General features: G+C 39.3%; 1 protein-coding gene across 1 annotated transcript in view; it reads right to left on the bottom strand.

Annotated features, from left to right (window-relative positions):
• The window catches only part of LOC122788060 (low-density lipoprotein receptor-related protein 2-like), a 1238079-nt gene that overhangs the window by 31762 nt on the left and 1186804 nt on the right, over window positions 1-19513 (bottom strand). The window contains exon 78 of the mRNA XM_044054982.1: window positions 17028-17135. Coding sequence (XP_043910917.1) covers window positions 17028-17135 — 108 coding nt within the window. The remainder of the gene's footprint in view (window positions 1-17027; window positions 17136-19513) is intronic.

Genomic DNA, 19513 nt, shown 5'->3' with positions numbered 1-19513 from the left:
TCAAGAGACAGCATTCTGGATCTCCTTTCCACACAAACCATTGTAATAGGGGAGAGAAACTACCTACTATGCACACTTCTAGCTCATCTGAGGCGAACAACTAAATTGGAAAGCCATCTCAGCCAAATTCTCAGCATCTGAGACTGCAAAGCATTACTAAGCAAGAGTCTTATCCGTTAAAATGGCGAGGTCAAATGGTGGTACCTCCACTACATGCTGACTGATGTATAGCTGAACAGCACCGGAAACAGAAACTACCTGATGGCCTACTGGGACTGTCTCCTGTCGTGTCAGTAAAAATAGAAGGAGTATATAGTAAAGCACTGTTGGATACTGTTGCACAAATCACCATTCTGTACAGAGACTTCTACCAAAAATACTTAAAGCATTTGCTACTTGAAAAATTAGAAGATTTGGAGATCTGGGGGCTAAGTGACACAAAGTTCCTTTATGTCTCACTCAAGTTAGAATTTTCCACTTCAGTTGTTGGGTCAACAGAAGTTTTTGAAACACTTGCTGTTATGTGCCCAGACCAAAAGGAAAGGATTCAGCATCTATTTTGGTGGGAACAAATACTAACCTTGTCAGAAGAATGCTAATGCCTCAGTTGACCCAGGAACACCCAGCACTACATCCTTTCCTGAGATAAGTTTTCTGTGCCCTTCAAAGGGAGAAGGATAGTAAGAAAGATGAACTTGGTCATGTGTGGACCCTGTCTGGGAAAGCATGTATAATTCATCCTGGTCAGGTCACCTGCTTGACAGCCAAAGTGAGAATGTGTGGACAAACAGTTTCCTCTCATCTCATGATGGAAACAGATCCAGGAAGTGACTTGCCACTGGGGCTGAAACTAGTCCCAGAAGTTTGGCCTGCAGACAAGTTAAAGAATCCTTATGACACTTTGCCTGTGGGGTTAAAGAATAAAGGAAGTACTCCCATTGTCCTGCGTTCACAAGTGCATGTGGAAATGTTTATGCTGCCACTCCCTTATCTGCTTCTGTGTTGACAAGGAATGAGAGCAGGGCCAACGAGTTGAAGCTGGAAGATATGGATATAGAAGGTGGTTTCTCACCCCCTGAGTGGCTAACCAGAGTTAAAGAGCTAATAATAAAACTGAAAAATTGTTTTTCTGCTAGTGAACTAGATGTGGGCTGTGCAAAAAGTGCAGAACACCGAATAAGAGTAAAAGAGGACCGGCCCTTTCAGGGAACATTCCAGAAGAGTAGCTCCAGGGTCCTGGAGGACTTAAGAAAACATTTGGAGGAAATAAAAGCCGCAGGGATAATTTGAGAGTCAAGAAGTCCATATGCCTCTCCCATTGTCATTGTCAGGAAAAAGAATGGGTCAATTTGCATGTGTGTTGACTATCGTGCTTTGAATCAGTGAACCATTCCAGACCAGTACACAACTCCCTGGATTGAAGATGCTCTAAATTGCCTGGTGGGCAGTAAGTGGCTCATTGTGCTAGACTTAAGGAGTAGATACTATCAAATCCCTATGCACCCAGAAGATAAAGAGAAGACTGCCTTCATCACCCCTTTGGGATTTTTTGAGCTTGATCGCCTACCTCAAGGTTTATCAAATGTACCGTCAACTTTCCAGAGAAATAACAGTTGGAGACATGCATCTTCTGGAAGTCTTAGTCTACCTGGATGACATCATTGTTTTTGGAAGGACCCTTGAGGAGCACGAAGAAAGATGACAAAGGTATTGGACAGGATTGAGAAGGAAGTCCTGAAGTTGTCTTTGGACAAATTCAAGTTCTTCAAACCTTCAGTGACCTATGTGGGACATGTAGTGTCTGCAAATGGAATATCCACAGATCCCAGCAAAGTTGAAGTGGTGACATCTTGCCCCAGCCCAAAACTATCACAGAGCTGCAATCTTTTCTGGGGTTCTGCAATTACTATAGAAGGTTTGTGGAAGGATTTTCAAAGAGAGCAAGACCCCTCAACCATTTGCTCTGAAATGATGAGAAAGCAGATGAAATAGATGAAGATATCCTTGTGAAAAACCTAAGGGACCGAGAGGTTCTAAAGAACTCGAGAGTCGTTGGGCTCCTGAGTGCGAACAGTCATTTGAACAGCTTAAGTATTGCCTCACACATGCTCCTGTGCTGGCATATACTGACTCAACAAAGCCATACAATTTACATGCGGATGCTAGCAGGGATGGCTTAGGAGAAGTCCTTTACCAGGAGTATGACAAGAAGCTGAGGCTTGTGGCTTTTATCAGTCGGACTTTATCTCCCACAAAAAGAAACTACCCTGCACACAAGTTGGAATTCCTTGCCTTAAAGTGGGCAGTAGTGGACAAGCTGCATGACTATCTCTATAGAGCTGAATTTGAAGTGCAGACTGACAACAATCCTCTGACATACATCCAGACCACTGCAAAGCTCGATGCTACTGGCCACAGATGGATGGCAGCTCTATGCTACTATAATTTCAGTTTGAAATATTGCCCAGGACACGAAAATGGAGATGCTGATGGTCTGTCTAGCAGACCTCAGACAGACTTACACCCCGACAATGAATGGGTGGAAATTCCAGTGCCAGGGGTGAGCTATGTGTCAGATTGCAACCTATCAACACACTGAATGTTAGGCCCAGAAGCTGGGTCTGTCTGCAGCAAGCATACCCCACGCTTAATGTAATCTGGTCATGTTACAGGACTCATCACTACCAACTTTGAGTAACAGTGACCTCAGGAGAGATCAAAGAGAAGACCCCTTAGGTCAGCTGGTGGTAGCTGCTTTAGAGAAGAAACAAGTTAATATGCTTCGCACAGATATTCATTCCCTGGCAAGACTGTTGGCCAAGGAATGGGACGGACTCCAGATACAGAATGGACTTGTGTATAGGAGATCTCCAAGAGCACTCGGCATTGAAAAATGGCAATTGTTGCTTCCCCAGATGTATTGAGAAGTAGCACTCTGGTCATTGCATGATGAACATGGTCATCTTGGGTATGACAGAACTATGCGTCTGGTACAAGACAGGTTCTACTGGCCATGAATGAAGCAAGATGTTGAGGATTATTGTCGTACAAGTCTTCATTGCATTCAGAGAAAGGCTCTGCCAACCAGAGCTGCCTCATTGGGTCAAATGGAAAGTAGTGGACCCATGGAACTGGTCTGTATAGATTTTCTGTGCATTGAACCGGATGAAGGTGGGATCAGTAATGTGCTGGTGGTGACAGACCACTATACCAGATATGCTCAAGCATTTCCCACTCGCAATCAGAAAGCTATTACTGTGGTGAAACTACTAGTTGAGAAGTTCTTTGCACACTATGGCCTGCCAAAAAGGATACACTCTGATCAAGAATGTGATTTTGAGAGCAAGTTTGTCCATGAACTACTCACTTTGTTGGGAGTCCAAAAAAGCTGCACCACTCCCTATCATCCTCAAGGGGATCCTCAGCCTGAGCGTTTCAACAGAACTTTACTAGACATGTTGGGGACACTATCTTCTGAGAAGAAGAGTCAATGGAGTAGACATGTAGCCACAGTGGTGCATGCTTACAACAGTACTAAAAATGATGCTACAGGATTCTCACCTTACTTTCTAATGTTTGGAAGAGAAGCTCGTCTTCTTGTTGACATCACCTTTGGAGTCACACCTGATGACACACCAGTTTGATCTCATGTCAGTTATGTGGAGAGACTCAAGAAGAACCTCAGACAGGCTTATAAGCTTGCTGAAAAATCAACAGGACAAAGACATCAGCAAAACAAGGCTCACTATGACAAAAAAGTAAAGATGCATGATCTGCAGCCAGGGGACAGAGTTCTTTTGAGAAATTTGGGACTACAAGAAAAGCATAAACTCACTGACCACTGGGGATCTGAGATTTACATAATTTGTTCTCAGCTACCTAATATCCCTGTCTACCAAGTTTGTCTTGAGGGGAAAGAAGGACCCATTAAAACCTGGCACCGCAACAACTTAATGCCGTTGGAAAAATCAGTGAGACTCATGAACCTGGAACACAGAATGGCTCAGCAGAAGCCTAACTCAAGGCAATCCAGAATGCTAAGGCAGAGAGGAACTACCCTCCCCAATGTTCAAGAGCCAAAGCTTCCTCCTGCTGAAGGAGAGGAGAACAGTGAGGATGACTGGGGTTTCAGTGGGCTTTTTTATGAGGATGTTCAAGACCCCGTGGGCTATAATCTCAATGTAAATGCACTGGAATTCATTCCTTGTAGGGTTGCCACCTTTTCAAATGCCTAAAGTGGGACATTTTTTGTAGAAACGTCAGATTTTGCAGGACAAAACATAACCACGGCCAGTACAAAGGACAGAACTTCACTTATTTTGCCAAACTAAAAGCTTATTCTTGTAGCATTTGAGTAGCTTATTCTGTTTCTTATAACATTTAGGTATTTCAGATACAAAATAACTGTTTTATGCATCTATCAAAGAAAATATAGGAAATATTTTTGTCCTAAAATCTCAGGACATTTGACATTTTTTCAATTTTTGTGCAGGACACAACTGCTCAAAGAGGGACTGTCCCTCGCAAAGTGGGACAGGTGGTAACCCTAATTCCTTGTCACTTTGAGCAGCACAGACCTAACAATAGTCTAAGTAATGTTTCTGTACCTCTTGCAGAACCTGATACTGAGGGAGGCCCTGCTATGCAACTTCAGAAAATAGTGCTGAGGACAGTCCTACCGTTATGGAAAACGAAAGTGAAATTATACAACAGGAGATCTTAGAAGTGGACAATATACCTACTGAAGATCTGGACACTGAATGTGATGTGAGTGACAAACCTTCTGAGCAAAATTCCTTAGCTGTTTCTTCCGAACCAAAACTGCAGAGACTGATTCGGCCCCCACAGAGACTTACATATAACAGTTTGGGACATAGTACACAGGAACCTGTGACCACAGCTCATCGGAGAGTCCGTGCTCATAATCCCTATGTCTCTTACTCCACTGGTGACACTCCTTCCCAATTTACATATAAGGCTGATCACCCTTGGTGGAATGTACCTTTTGAATGCAAAAATATTGCTCAGTTGATGGTGCATTAGTGAGTGTAAATATTTTTCTGCTAATCTACCTTTGACTTGGGGGGACCCAAGATTTTTAAGTGGGGGGAAGATTGTAGCTCCCACTGTATTTCACTGTAGAAGTACTAGACTGTAGTTTTTCATCAGACCACAAGATGGAGCTGTTTCAGGGATGTAAAAGACAATTTTGAAAGTGAAAGAGAAGACTTAAGATACTAGCTGAAGGAGGGAAGACTGAAACTGTGAGCTGAAGGGAAAAGGGACTTGCAGCATGACTGGATTTTCTTCTTTGGTGCTTTGGGACAGGGAAGTGGAGTAGCAGTTTGTGTCTGTTTGTTGCTGATATCCTGGATGATGGTATTTTGTGAAATCAGGAGAGAAGGCTGAAACCAGTAGTTCCACACCTGCATATGACTCGGCAAGAAAAGGAATTCCTTTGGGCCTAGTACAGAGAAGCCATAGATGATTACCAGAGCCCTAGCAGGTGATTTTTCTACTTTTCTCATCAGAGGAACCACGGTGCCTGGTTACTAGGATAATCTCGTCGGAGTGGTGAGAGGCTCTGGCTGTCTTTTTACATTTTTAAAAGATTGTGGTCCCCCCTCCAAATCCTTTGTGGATTACAAATAACTGGGATCCATATGAGCTGCAACTTGGGCCCCATCGTGCCGGCAGCAAGACTGTAAGTAGCCACTGGTTGGTGAACAGGGTATAATAGAGTGTTTTCATAGTTGGTCTGTTTAGAATTGATCAAGGGGGTTGAGGGTGTTAGTACTGCTCGATGACATTGCATTTTCTCATATCTGTATTGTTGCATTATAAATCGTCATTGTTCAATGACATTACATTTTGCTTGTGTTAGTACTGCTGCCCTCAAGAATTTTGCTGCTCAATGACATTGCATTTTCTTATTATAACTCTTTTATTGCTTAATGACATTAGACCGCGGTGGTGCAGCAGTTAGCATCGTCGCCTCACAGCAAGAGGTTCTCCCATTTGATTCTTGGCTGGAGTGCCTTCTGTGCAGAGTCTGCATGTCCTCCCTGCAGTCGAGTGACATTAAAGACATGCAGGTAGGTGCATGCGTGAATGGGCATGCCTTCTTTGAAGGTTGGGCATTGGGCTGGCAACTCAGCACTATAAAAATCCACTGCCAATCATTAGCGGACCGGAGTTCTGCCATGGTGACCCCTAACCAGGAAAAGCCGAAAGACATTACTTTTATTGCTTAATGACATTGCATTTTCTCATACCTGTATTGTTGTATTATAACTCTTTTATTGCTTAATGACATTGCATTTTATAAAGCTTTACTGCTCATTGATGTTGCCTTCTTAGTGCATGTTTGAATGTCAAGATCTTCTTCTGCTGAGTTCTGGGAAAGAGGGTGAGTGTATGTTTCATTGCATGCATATCTCACCTTGCATTATTGCTAACTGGTGCACTGTTAAAATAATTTTTTTGGGGTTGTGCTATTGTCTTTTTAACTAGATTGTCACCTAGAATAAAATCTGTCAGTCTTGCCATCTTGGTGTGTTGGGCCTATAGGGGTGTCACCAGAGTCAGGTAGGAAGGAACCCATATCTACTTCAGCTACACCTGCGGGTGTGCTACATGTACAAAAGAATGTAAGATAAAGTACCAACAAACTTGTAACATAATTCTGTTAAACTGCCAAATGACAAAAACTGAAGCCAAGCAGTCTAGTGACAGGAATCAAAATAATGAAGAAAATGAAAACCAGTCAAAATGAAAACTAGTACTGGAAGGAATATTGCACATCCAAGGTCATGTTTCCCCAACAACATAACTTGATACAACTGTGAAAAAATAAACTTCATCTTATGATCTAGTCTGTGTCTTCCTCACATATAGTACTTTTATATGGTGGTTCTTAACTTTGATGATTCTATGATCCTACTTGAACTCTGACTCCTCTGCCTCACCCCCTTTCTACCCCTATTTCTTACAAATATCCATTCCTACTTGTATTTTATGTTCCTGCTCTTTGACCTTTCCCTCCCACTTTACTCATATCTTCACTATATACCTCTATGTCCTATCTCCCCCTCCTCTTACATTCTACACCCCTCCTTTACTTTTGCCTTGTGCCAGGACTTTTCTTTCTGGTACTGTATGCCTCACTACTCTTATACTTAGGTTAGCAATTTCCCATTCAAATAATGATTATGATGAATCTGTGATTGTATGGCACATAACTGTTTATATCTATGTTCAATTTTTCTTTCTCTTCAAATATTGTATAAAATTAATCTATTTTTGCTGTATGTACCTCCTTATGACTGAATGCTTAAATACTTAATTGATTGTAAAAAATTAATTGCTGTAATGGAGCTTTTCTCCTCAGGACTCTGCTGAAAAAGGGCATCTGCCCAGCCAGACCAACCCGGTTAACAAATGGCAAATAAATAAATAAGAATGTTATGAGTTAACAGCTAACATTCTTTATGCTATAGTCCTGAGTTTGAGTCCTATGGTCTCCAGCTGGATATCGTGTGACAGTGTTCCTGGATGATCGTTAAAAGACTCATACATGAACATTGCTCTACCAGTTTAAGTAGCAAAACAAATATGGGGCCAAATAACACAAAATATACAGTCTGCAAAAGTGATAACTCTAACAGCTGGGAGGACCCTGCCCACTCTCCATTTTCAAACAAACTCCTTCCCTGACCTCTAATGTACTGTACCCTCATCACATTACTTAAGCTCAGAATAAGATGGGAATTATACATTATAAGCCTCTCTTGTCAAAAATACTGATACTTGACTCACTGAAATATTTTTCCTTTCTTTTTGAAATATATATTGTATTACCTATCAGGGAAAAGTAATGCTTGTGACTGTTGTTAATGGAGCTCCTAAAGAATCTTTAGGCTTAAACTTTGTACTCCCAAAAGTGTCAGCTGCCACATTATGAACAATATAACAAGCAGGTTAAATAACACACATTTAGAAAAAAAAAACATCTGAAAAGAAATCTATACCTCTATGCACATTACAATACAATGCTGGAAGAATACATAGTAAATCACATAGCTAATATGTTTAAAAATGTAATTCTGCTAATAAAACCAGCTCATGTGAATGAGAGTTCGTCTTTTCAATTAAGGTATATCAACCTCTGGGCTGAGTACTTTAAACAAGTGTTGTCACCTACCCCTTGAAAAAAAATAACCATCTTGCAGTCATTTGTATTTTTTGACCAAAGTATGGGTTTGTTCTAAACCTGCCTCCTTCAACAACAACACAGAAGTTCCCAGTAATGACCACAAATATGAGACAAACATCAGTCATTCTGAGTGCAATACATAGCATGACATGTAGTGATGTGTGCATATCCAATGATTGCTGTCTCCGTTACTGTGGTTATTATACACAAGTAAGTAAATAAACACATAACATTAACTATAACAGCAATAAGTAATAATGGGATGTGAGAATTATACTCTCAGGATGTGGCAGTACTTACTCTTGAGGGTGAATCAACAGAATTCATGGATTAATATAGTACTACCGATGGGTCTACTATAAGCTTACACTTTTGGGAGTACAAAGTGTAACCTAAATGTTCATCCTTGCTGTCAGTTGCACATGTTGGAAACTGCCCTAACTCCCACCACCCCACTTTCCATACACTACCACTGAGCTAACTATCTCTCCAAGAACCCTGACTCTAGCTCTACAAGTAACTTATGTTCGCTCTGAGTTCCTGGATTCTTCAGCAGTTGGGGCTGAAATGGCTGTAAGGGTCCCATTACCCAGCAAGAACATACAGCTTAAAAGTTAAGCATAGTAGTTCAGGTGTGTGACTGTGAAGTTTAAAAAGTGGGTTTGACTCATCATTTCCCACTTACACAAAGAGTGACACTCCCCAAGTCACATAACCTTCTTATGCACCTATAAATGCCTGTGTAAAGAGTTTCAGCCTTCCACAGAATCAAATAACTGATGCAAAAACAAAATCCCATTCCTTGATAACAGAGTGATTAAATTCTCCTGAGTTATCAAATAATCAATTAGTTCCCCTCACGCTGCCTAGCTACAGCTCCTTATATGCTGGCATTCATCATAGCCCTGTTCTGACTGTCATAGCCAGCAGCTGACTGAGCAAAAATTATTCAAGGCAGGTGATTTCATGTACTTATGTAGTCAATGGCAAAGTGTATAGCTGTGTATACCTACTTCAACAATGTATGCTGAGTAATTCTTGAGTAATTCTTACAAGTTCCGGTTTTGGAAATAAACCCAGAAGAAGTAGTCATATGTTTTATCAACTAGTTTTTCCACAAATGCTATTTCCTTGAATCAGACTGAACAAGACTTCATGTGGTAAAGCAATTCTGGAGGTGGTTATGATAGATTCAGGGGATGGTAACAATAAAGTGTAGATCATGTATGAATTATGTTCCCATATAAAATAGTTTGTTCATAGGTGTATATAAGGCTAACAACCACTGGGGCCTTTTTAAGCTTAGTTATATATCCCAAATGTATGGGACAAGTATAGGGACGTTAATCTTATTCTAAGGTCTATATGTAGGCTAGGGCTTGGGTGGTCAGGTATTTACAGGCTGCTTCTGTCCATAAGGCATATAGGTGCCAGAACAGGGGTGAACTCTGCTTCACGTGGATGGAAAAACTGTTTCAGAGAAGGGGTAGACCTGTCCATCCAACATGCCTTATATATGCCGGAAACAAGGTTTATGTCCCCAGATATGGTACATGGTGCTATTTATATTGTGGATATGCACAGGGTCCATCAGAGCTGGACCCAGGATGTTTCATGTGCCTGACATAGATTGGCCCTCAAAGTCTGTAGGAGACCAAGTACAGGGCTAGGACTTTGAAGCAATCCACATAGAACAAGTTGTTTATGTCCAGTATCCTTTTTGTAAGGAACCTCCATGAACATTCCAGTTGTTGCGTATACCTGGTCAGGTACATACTGAAGGGGTGCTGTACTCAATGCCTGGTCTGATGAGGGCTGAGTACAGTGGAAAAAAAGCCTTCCTTGGACCTAGATGATTATAAGCTGCAAAACACTGAATGACCTCCTACTACGATAGCCACATGGTGATCAAAGACCAGGCTACTGTCTGCATGCATCTGCAAATCCCTGATTACTGGGTCTACTCTTGGGGGTGTGTTACCAATGAGGTAGTTTCCAGGGGTAACTGACTTACCAACAGATAGATACTATTATGTATTTCTTGTCTTTGGGTTTTAGATGCATAGAGACTCTGATAGTGACTGGCCTCTTTGTGAAAGTGGGCTCCCCTGTCCTAATTTCTAACTTAAGGTCCTATCTGAGAGCCACTCAGATATTCAGTGGGTGAAATAGGAGTATGTCCACAATGTCCCAGAGGGGATTGTATCAGATGCCTTGGTCAGGTCACGGTAGGCAGTATACACTGTTTTCCCCTTGGCTATTGCTTTGGTGTTCAAAGAAGTTCACTAGGTTGAGCAAGCAAGATCTGCCCTTGACAAAACCAAACTGGGAAGGATCCGGTGTCTGAAGGTTTCCTATCCCATTATTAATCATTTCCATGATAGTTCTTTCCATGGCTTTGCACATGAATCCAGCCAGACGTATGGGTCTGTAGTTACCAGGGTCTCTAAATGGCCTGTCCTTGTAAAGGAGTCCTCCATTCACGTGGCACAAAGCCTGCCTGGAGGTTATGGTTAAATACTGACTCTAGTGGTCCTCATAGGTCATGCTTCATGCTATTTAGGGCGCATCCTGGGATATTATCAGGACCCATCGATGTGGTACTAATGATTTGAGAGAGCATATTGAGAAATTGCCACCTAGTGATAGATGGGGGGGTGTTATGTTCCATGGTATTTCCTGAGTGGTGTTGGGGGGAGATGAGTAAAACCGGAATGAATTCATCGTCTAGTGGATGTGCCATATCTTCTGGCTCAGTGTATGTGGCTAATACATTAACGCATCATTATGTAGTGCATTCATGTTGCAGACATAGTTAAAGAAAGTGGTGTAGTGGTTATTGTTGTCACCTCACAGCAAGAGGTTCTCCATTTTGATTCTTGGCTGGGCTGCCTTCTCTGTGGAGTCTACATGTCCACCCTGCATTTGTGTGGGCTTCCTCTGGGTGATCTGGTTTCCTCCCATATTCCAAAGACATGTCTCTGGAGCATCTCTCCCCGCGCCTCCGCTGAAAATAGGCTCTGTTCCAGTTGGTCTTTCCCAGTAAACAAATATAAAATAAATAATAAATTTTCCATGGCCCGAGAGGCTATTTTTCATCTCAAATTTGGCTTTGGTAGAATTGATTTGCCCACTGAGTTGCAAGTTTAGATTGAGGAGAGATATTTTATCATGCTGAGCATTGCATTTCCTAACATTAGCTGTGACTTTCTACATTTTGTTATACAGACTATTAGTGTTGGAGTTTCACCAAGGTGGCTTATTTTTTATTTTTTTCTGTGCTTATTACTTGTAGACACTACTGTCTCTATGCATCTATTAACATGGCTGTACAGAATCTCTGAAGGCAATTCTACATAGTCAGCAGTGTTCTCAGGGTTTGAAAAAATCCCTGACATTTTGCCAAATTATCCCTTAATAGTATGAAGTTTACCTTAGAATAGTTCTTTAATATTTCTGGGGTAGCAGGGGTCCTGGGCTTATTTTTATTTCAAAGGAGACAACTTTATGGCCTGACCTTACTAGAGAGGATATTAAAATCGCGTGGGTAAAGTATTCGACCATGTTAGTGAAGACCAGATCCAGTATATTCACTCCCCTTGTCAGTGTATGGATTATCAAGTCCAGGGTGTTTATGTTAACAAACCCCAGGAATCTCTCTGCCTGCCAGTTTGGGAGTTGTGTATGATTCACAGCTTATAGTGGGGTAGTTAAATTCACCTAATGAATATGATATTGGGTTAATTGGTGATTGCAGCCGGTAAGTTTAAATATGCACTGTGGGTTTCCTGGGTTATATGGGGAACCTATTACTTGAAGGATATGGTACGGACTTAGCCTCTGGTAATTTAGACATGGACAAGCTCATGCACGTCATTCTGCTCAACCAACCTTGAGGTGTATTTGTTTTTGATGTAAATTGAGACACTTCCATATTTAGTACCTGCCTGTGCAGTACCTGGTCTAAATGCATGCAGGGCATTGCAGCCTTAAACTGCCAGGGTGCTCTCCATGGCCTTAAACCATATATATTGGATACTGCACAAACTTCTGCATGTCCCATGGTGATGAAAGCATTTGTGGTTTATTTAGTTTAAATCTAGGAAAGTGCATGTGTTAAAAAAACTTGCTGATAAAATAGTCCACTGCCCATTATATCTTTACAATAAAACCCACTGTTTTCCCCTCACTGATATTGTCTGTGTCAGTTTCCACTAGTCACTCTGTAGTAAATATACGCATTTAACATTTTTATTAATATAGCCCTCTGACATGGAGGTATGACTATGTCCTGGCCTGTACCCATGCAGTACCTCAGTAAGGGCACTAGGTTTTTCTCCTCTGGAGTGAACAGGGTTAGATCTTACACATTTTGGGTAGTGGTCATTTAACTGGACTGTTAAACAGTGGGCTCGCATACACTACTAAGCTACAGCAATCCTTATTTAATTCAATTAAGCAGGAGTCTGTGGCCTTTTTAGGTAGCAGGAAAACATGGGGTTATGGATTAGAAAGCCATCCTATTTCATTCACATAGCTATATGTATGAAAAAATGCTATAGCACACAATAATAAAACAGACAAATCAAGCTACAGAAACTATCACTGCTTGTAAGTAAGTCTTGAAAGACTTGAGACTGTTCCTACGTAATGTTTCTCTGAAACTACTTTTTAACAGTAAGAAGGTTTCAGATGAAGCCTCCGATAACACTATTGTATCTTGTTTTAAGAAAAAGAGTACTTTCACGCCAGCTTTGAATCCTGTAGCTGAATGTTTTTTAAAGGTCTGTGAAGATGATTTATACAAGTACTATTATGATTTTAAACATAGCGCATTGTTTTCCAACACACATACCACTGAATGGGATAGGATTTATTCTTTAAAACGGAATAGTGATTTGGTAATAAAATCAGCAGATAAGGGGGGAGCTATTGTTTTACTAGACACTGAAGTATATCAAGATGCGATGCTCACCTTACTAAAGGAGATCACTACATATAAACCCATCAGTCATTTAGAACTTACTAGAATTGTTTATGTAGTACACCAAGAGCTCTATGAGAATTTAATGTGCAGACAAATAGATTATGATCTATACCAGTACTTTTTTATAGAGAAACCTCGGATACCATACATTAAAGGCTTGCCGAAAATACACAAAGGCATATACCCACCACCTATGAGACCCATAGTAGTGGGACAAGGTTGGGTTACTGAGACATTATCTGTCTTTATAGAGAAGAAACTGAGACCGCTAGTTAGTGAGACTACATCAATTTTAAAAGATACTTATGAGTTGCTAGACTGCTTAACTGAATATCACCATACAAATATGGAGGGATTACTTTTTGTGATCTTGGATGTAAAGAACCTGTTCACTGCCATACCCAACAATTTTGGCTTAGAGGCTCTGAGGGACATTATAAATAAGAGTCAGAAGTTCAACTCTAGTGAAGAGGGATTATTATGTGCCATCATGGAACTTGTTTTAACCAACAATGTTTTTAAGTTTAGAGACCAACTGTATTTACAACAGTGGGGGGTAGCCATGGGCACCCCCTGCGCCAACACTTACGCGAATTTAGTCATGCTGCATTGGGAGCAGAAACATTTGTTCACACATGATAGTTTTAAGAAAATTAGCCTCTATAAACGCTTTGTAGATGATGTTCTTTTATTTTGGCATGGGAATATATCTGAGCTTCTAGTCTTTATAGAACAGTTAGAATCTACTACTGACTTTCTGAGTTTTACGACATGTCATGACCCACAGAGTATAGATTTCTTAGATGTGAGATTATATAAGAACATGAATCATAAGATTGAGACAACTATTTTCAGAAAGGAATGTTGGAGGAACACCCTACTCCAGTTTAGTAGTATGCATCCCAGATACGTATTCAATAGTATAATGAAGTGCTAATTCACCAGGATTAAGAGGTTATGTCACAACAGTGTTGAACTCAATAAACAGAGCAGTTTTTTAGAGCAATGTTTTTTGGACAGAGGCTATGACAAAGAAAAGATCAGGAAGGTCAAGAATCAGGTTCTATTCAATAAAGAGACTGCTTTAGTTGGTAATCACACAAATACGTTTGGTTTTCGTGGCAAGAAGTCATTTGACAGTTCCAGAGTTAGAATTAATCTTAGATACACCAGTGACATCCATCACATTAAAGACATTATTCTCAGCAATTGGCATATCCTCTTGACTGATCAACAGTTAGCAATGATAGTGGGCTCCACACCTTCATACACATTTCGTAACAGTAAGAATCTCAGTAGACTCCTATGTATAGAGTCTAATAATGTTAATAAGAATATAAGCATCAACAAGAATGTGAAGTTAGGTACTTTTCCTTGTAACAAGTGCAGTGCATGTACACTGATTACTACAGTCCAGGAGTTTGAACATCCAGTGTTGAACTACAGGTTTGAACCCCATCACAAAGGTACATGTGCAAGCAAGAACCTTATATATTTAGCTACATGTCAGAGTTGTACAGCGTTCTATGTAGGAATGACTACTAGGACCTTGAGGGAGAGGATACTGGAACATGCTTTAGATATCAGGAAATGTGATACCAAAAGTGCTTTGGCTAAACACATTGCTAATAATCTAACACATTCGTTTGTATTTAGAATCCTACAGACAGTTCTACCTAATTCTAGAGATGGAGACAATTTTAATGATTTAGAGTTAGTGGAACTCTCTTGGATTTTTAAACTCAAAGCACATTATGAGCCAGGACTCAATCAATATGTCAGTGTAACGGCTCCTTTGAAAGGACGCAGTGCAAAGTAATTCTCTTAACTATGTCTGATTTTAATGGTAGTGTATACAGATACATTTATTTGATTACACTTGTTCATTATTACATTTCTTATTCTATAGACAGACTTGGATCAGCAGTTTTTTCTTGACATACCTATAATGTCAGCATAGGAAAGATCAATGTAATTTGTATATCCTGTCAGGAGGTTTTAGCCTGCTACACTTTTGTTAGATTGACAGTTTTTACATACACATTTGGATAGTACATGGCCATGTATTTTTATAGATTTTTATAGATTTTTATAGATACTAGGCTTTATACCAATTTTTCCGTTTCAATGTTTTTTATATATTTTTATCTTTTGCAACTTGTGTTTGTTTATGAGTTCTATTTAACACATGCAATCAATTCATTCCAGATATTTGATCATATTCGTTCCCTTTCCAGTTCAATGTGTTTATTTATTATTGCTGCATCACTAAGTGAGCCATACACATGGCTTTACTAATATGCATATATTTTATACATTTTCATATATTTTTATACACTTTTTATACACTTTTTATGTTTATTTTACTCAGACATACATACATATGTACATAAATTTCATATTGTTGTATTTACACTGCATTTATATTTACGTTTATTTTTACACAATTTTAGACTTATATATAAGCTAGGTTTTCACTTTTACTGATAATTCATGTAATAGATAAGGAGTTTTAAAAGGAAGGGCAGTAATTTCATGCTATTGCCTGACAACATCTGATATTTCAGTTTTTATTCTATTTTATTCTATCTCAGCGGTTTTGCACATTCATCATATACTCATAGGATATATTGGACATAGAGGTTTTTTAAAAAATATTTATTTTCAGTCATTAGGACTGGTTGAACAAAAGTTCTTAGGACACACAGTTTTAAGATTAGTTGCCTCTGTTTTAACTAAGAAAATCTGTTCATTATGCAACTGTTTGAGCTTTGATTCTGCATTTGTTTATTCTATCTACTTTGCAACATGAGCAACAGTACTTGCCAGTGCTTGGTCTGTTTAATTGAATGATTTTAATCACATGTTTAGGTTTAGATTAATTAAGTTAATTGATCACTTTAGAAATGCGTATATATACTTGGTTTTAGAAGATGTTTGTTGTAAGGATCTGAAGAAGCGTGTCTTGGCACACGTGAAAGCGCTTATCTGTTCACAATAAATACATTTTATCCATTTATTGTGGTGGTCGACTTCCAGTTTGTATCCTCATTAAACTGCCAGGGTGCTCTCCATGGCCTTAAACCATATATATTGGATACTGCACAAACTTCTGCATGTCCCATGGTGATGAAAGCATTTGTGGTTTATTTAGTTTAAATCTAGGAAAGTACATGTGTTAAAAAACTTGCTGATAAAATAGTCCACTGCCCATTATATCTTTACAATAAAACCCACTGTTTTCCCCTCACTGATATTGTCTGTGTCAGTTTCCACTAGTCACTCTGTAGTATATATACGCATTTAACATTTTTATTAATATAGCCCTCTGACATGGAGGTATGACTATGCCCTGGCCTGTACCCATGCAGTACCTCAGTAAGGGCACTAGGTTTTTCTCCTCTGGAGTGAACAGGGTTAGATCTTACACATTTTGGGTAGTGGTCATTTAACTGGACTGTTAAACAGTGGGCTCGCATACACTACTAAGCTACAGCAATCCTTATTTAATTCAATTAAGCAGGAGTCTGTGGTCTTTTTAGGTAGCAGAAAAACATGGGGTTATGGATTAGAAAGCCATCCTATTTCATTCACATAGCTATATGTATGAAAAAATGCTATAGCACACAATAATAAAACAGACAAATCAAGCTACAGAAACTATCACTGCCTTATTCTCAATAGTGTGATTAACTTAAATCAAGGTAAGTTAATGTAAGGGGAAACAAAATGGTAAGACAAAAATATTATCCTGCATGCTGTGCCATATATTTATGGGTGTCATAAAAATGCAAAGTTTTCACCTGTGGTAATTAAGTTTCCTACCTTTGAACCAATGACGGGTGCTTTAGAAAGCCCTTCATGATCTGGACTGTATATGGGATTCTCAAAGCTGGGTCGTGCCCCTTCATCAGCAAAGAATGCAGAATCCGGCTGGAAATATTTAACATAGAGTATAAGTTGAGAATGGTTTATTAGTAATTATAATTTCAATGAGTTAATGAACATAACATGAACAATAACACCATTTGACTGACTCATCACTTCTACACTTCTAACACTTAAACAGTTTTACTTACATAATCCTTCATATAATTTTTACATTCTATAATGTAAATTCTGAATGTTCAGAAAATAAATACTGGAATTAATGGATTGTTTTTCTGGTTTGCACAAGATTTCTTTACCTTTTGAAACGGCTATGCTGCGTTGGCGTTAAATTGGTAGGGCCATGTGAGTTTTCCAATCAGAAGACTGATATGAGACTGCCTGATAGTATTTCTCAGAGGAAGCATGGTCTATGTATGCGACAGTGATGAGAGACAATGCTTAGACAGTAATACTGGATATAGGTTTATATTTCATATGTGACAAGCAATTATTGGCTCTAAGGGAATTAAATATTTAGGATATGAACCTCAGGGGCATCTATGAATCAGTCAAGTTTATGTTAAGTTGTCTTTTGTGGGCTAATATTTCTATATGGTGGGCTTAAATGTTAGACAGACAGCAGCAAAGGAATGTACCATAGCTACTGAAAGACAAGACAGGATGTCTTGAGGGGGGGTAATACTGGCTCATTGTCATCACACAGTACCTGTTGAAGGCTGGACAGTAGCACTCAAACATTCACATCTGTCTGGAGGGTATTATAACTTAGCCCACTGAATGCCAGACATATGCTTTTAATGGTGAATGCAGTTGAGAAAATCAGCTTAATGTACTTTTCCACACTGCATAATCATACATTCATTCCCATGTCCCAGGCTTCTACTCAAACATCACTCATTACAGTAATTAATCTGTAAATGGACCTAAGCATCTTGTAATGGGATGCAGGAAAATAACTGATGATACAAATCCACAAAAATAGTTTCTATTATGATGCTGAGCTAAGGAATTTGGAATTAGATATTTTGCATTCGGTATCCATTAAAAAGTTATGCTAATGCTCCTTATATGAACTTAACTTGATTTTCACACAAAATTACAATGCACTTTCTAGACAATGTTGTTGCCTTTTTGTGGCTGAAATGAAAATGAGGCAGTTATGTTAAGCCTTTGTACAGTACTGTGCTCTTCAGCAAGGACAAGCCACTCCTGAAACTACTAAATTCTTAACGGTACTTGTGAAGCAGATAGGTAAGAACAGAACAATGCAGCCCCTTTACTGTTTTATGCTTCAGCTAGCTTTCAAATATATCATTCTAAATAAATTCAAAAGTGGATATTAGTGCTAATGACAAGGCTTTAACTGAATCAAGACGGAGTCAGCTCTTTAACATGTATTATTTCTAAACATTTGGTATACATATAAACTGTGGCACAACAGAACTCTAGAAATCATTTGTAAGTATGCAATTCAGCTGTAGCATTACTGCGTAAGAAATAAGGATTTAATTTCACTGCATTTCTACACACTGAGCTTATCAATAATCAAGCATAACATTTTCAGTTATTGCAGAAATGCTGTCAGCCTAAAATAGAAATATTTTCAGATGTTTTATGCTACATATTACTGTTGAATGCCCTAGATGTCCTTTTAAATAGATGTAACATGTGAGTTCCTTGGCATCCATTATTAATACAATTCTGTGAAGAGCTGATGAAAAATGTCGTTCACATTTCATGTAGCTCTCCCATTGCAAAATCATTGCACATAGCTATACATAGAATTCTTACTGTGCTATTCCAAAACCAATATTATACAATGACCCCCCATTAATATTCAAAAACGTGCAAGCTGATTGGTCAGCGTGCACGTTGTAAATCCGAGTTATAGTAATGGAAAAAGGTCCGGTTGCCCAGACTTTTTCCATTACTATAACTCTTACAGCAACACTGTCTCGCTATGTTAAACGAGTATAACATAGCGAGACAGCTTTAAAGAAAAGCAACGGAGATTCTCCGTTGCTTTTTTTAAAGCTATCTCACTATGTTAAACCCATTTAACATAGTGAGACAGTTTGTAAAAGCAATGGAGATCTTGCTTTCTTCGTTGCTTTTGCCCACAGCTCTGATGTACTGCATAGGCATACGCATGCGCAGTACATCAGAACTGCCGCAGAATACCAGACAGCTGCGGAAGGGCAGCAAGGAGGCATTATACAATGCCATTATTTAAGAAAAGTAATTATTTTTTCTTAAATAATGTCATTAGATAATAACAATAACCACTTCTGGGTGTGGGTAATGCTGGATTTACCCACGGTTGGCTTTGTTTGGCCACTCGGGCTTCGCCCTCATGACCAAACCATGCCAACCGTGGGTAAATCCAGCATTACCCACACCCAGGCGTGTGCTATTGCTAT

This window comes from Protopterus annectens, chromosome 13.part0 (genome assembly GCF_019279795.1).
Source record: "Protopterus annectens isolate FY-2018-M chromosome 13.part0, PAN1.0, whole genome shotgun sequence".
In the NCBI taxonomy this organism is placed as follows: domain Eukaryota; kingdom Metazoa; phylum Chordata; order Ceratodontiformes; family Protopteridae; genus Protopterus; species Protopterus annectens.
This window is presented reverse-complemented; position numbering and strand designations above follow the sequence as displayed.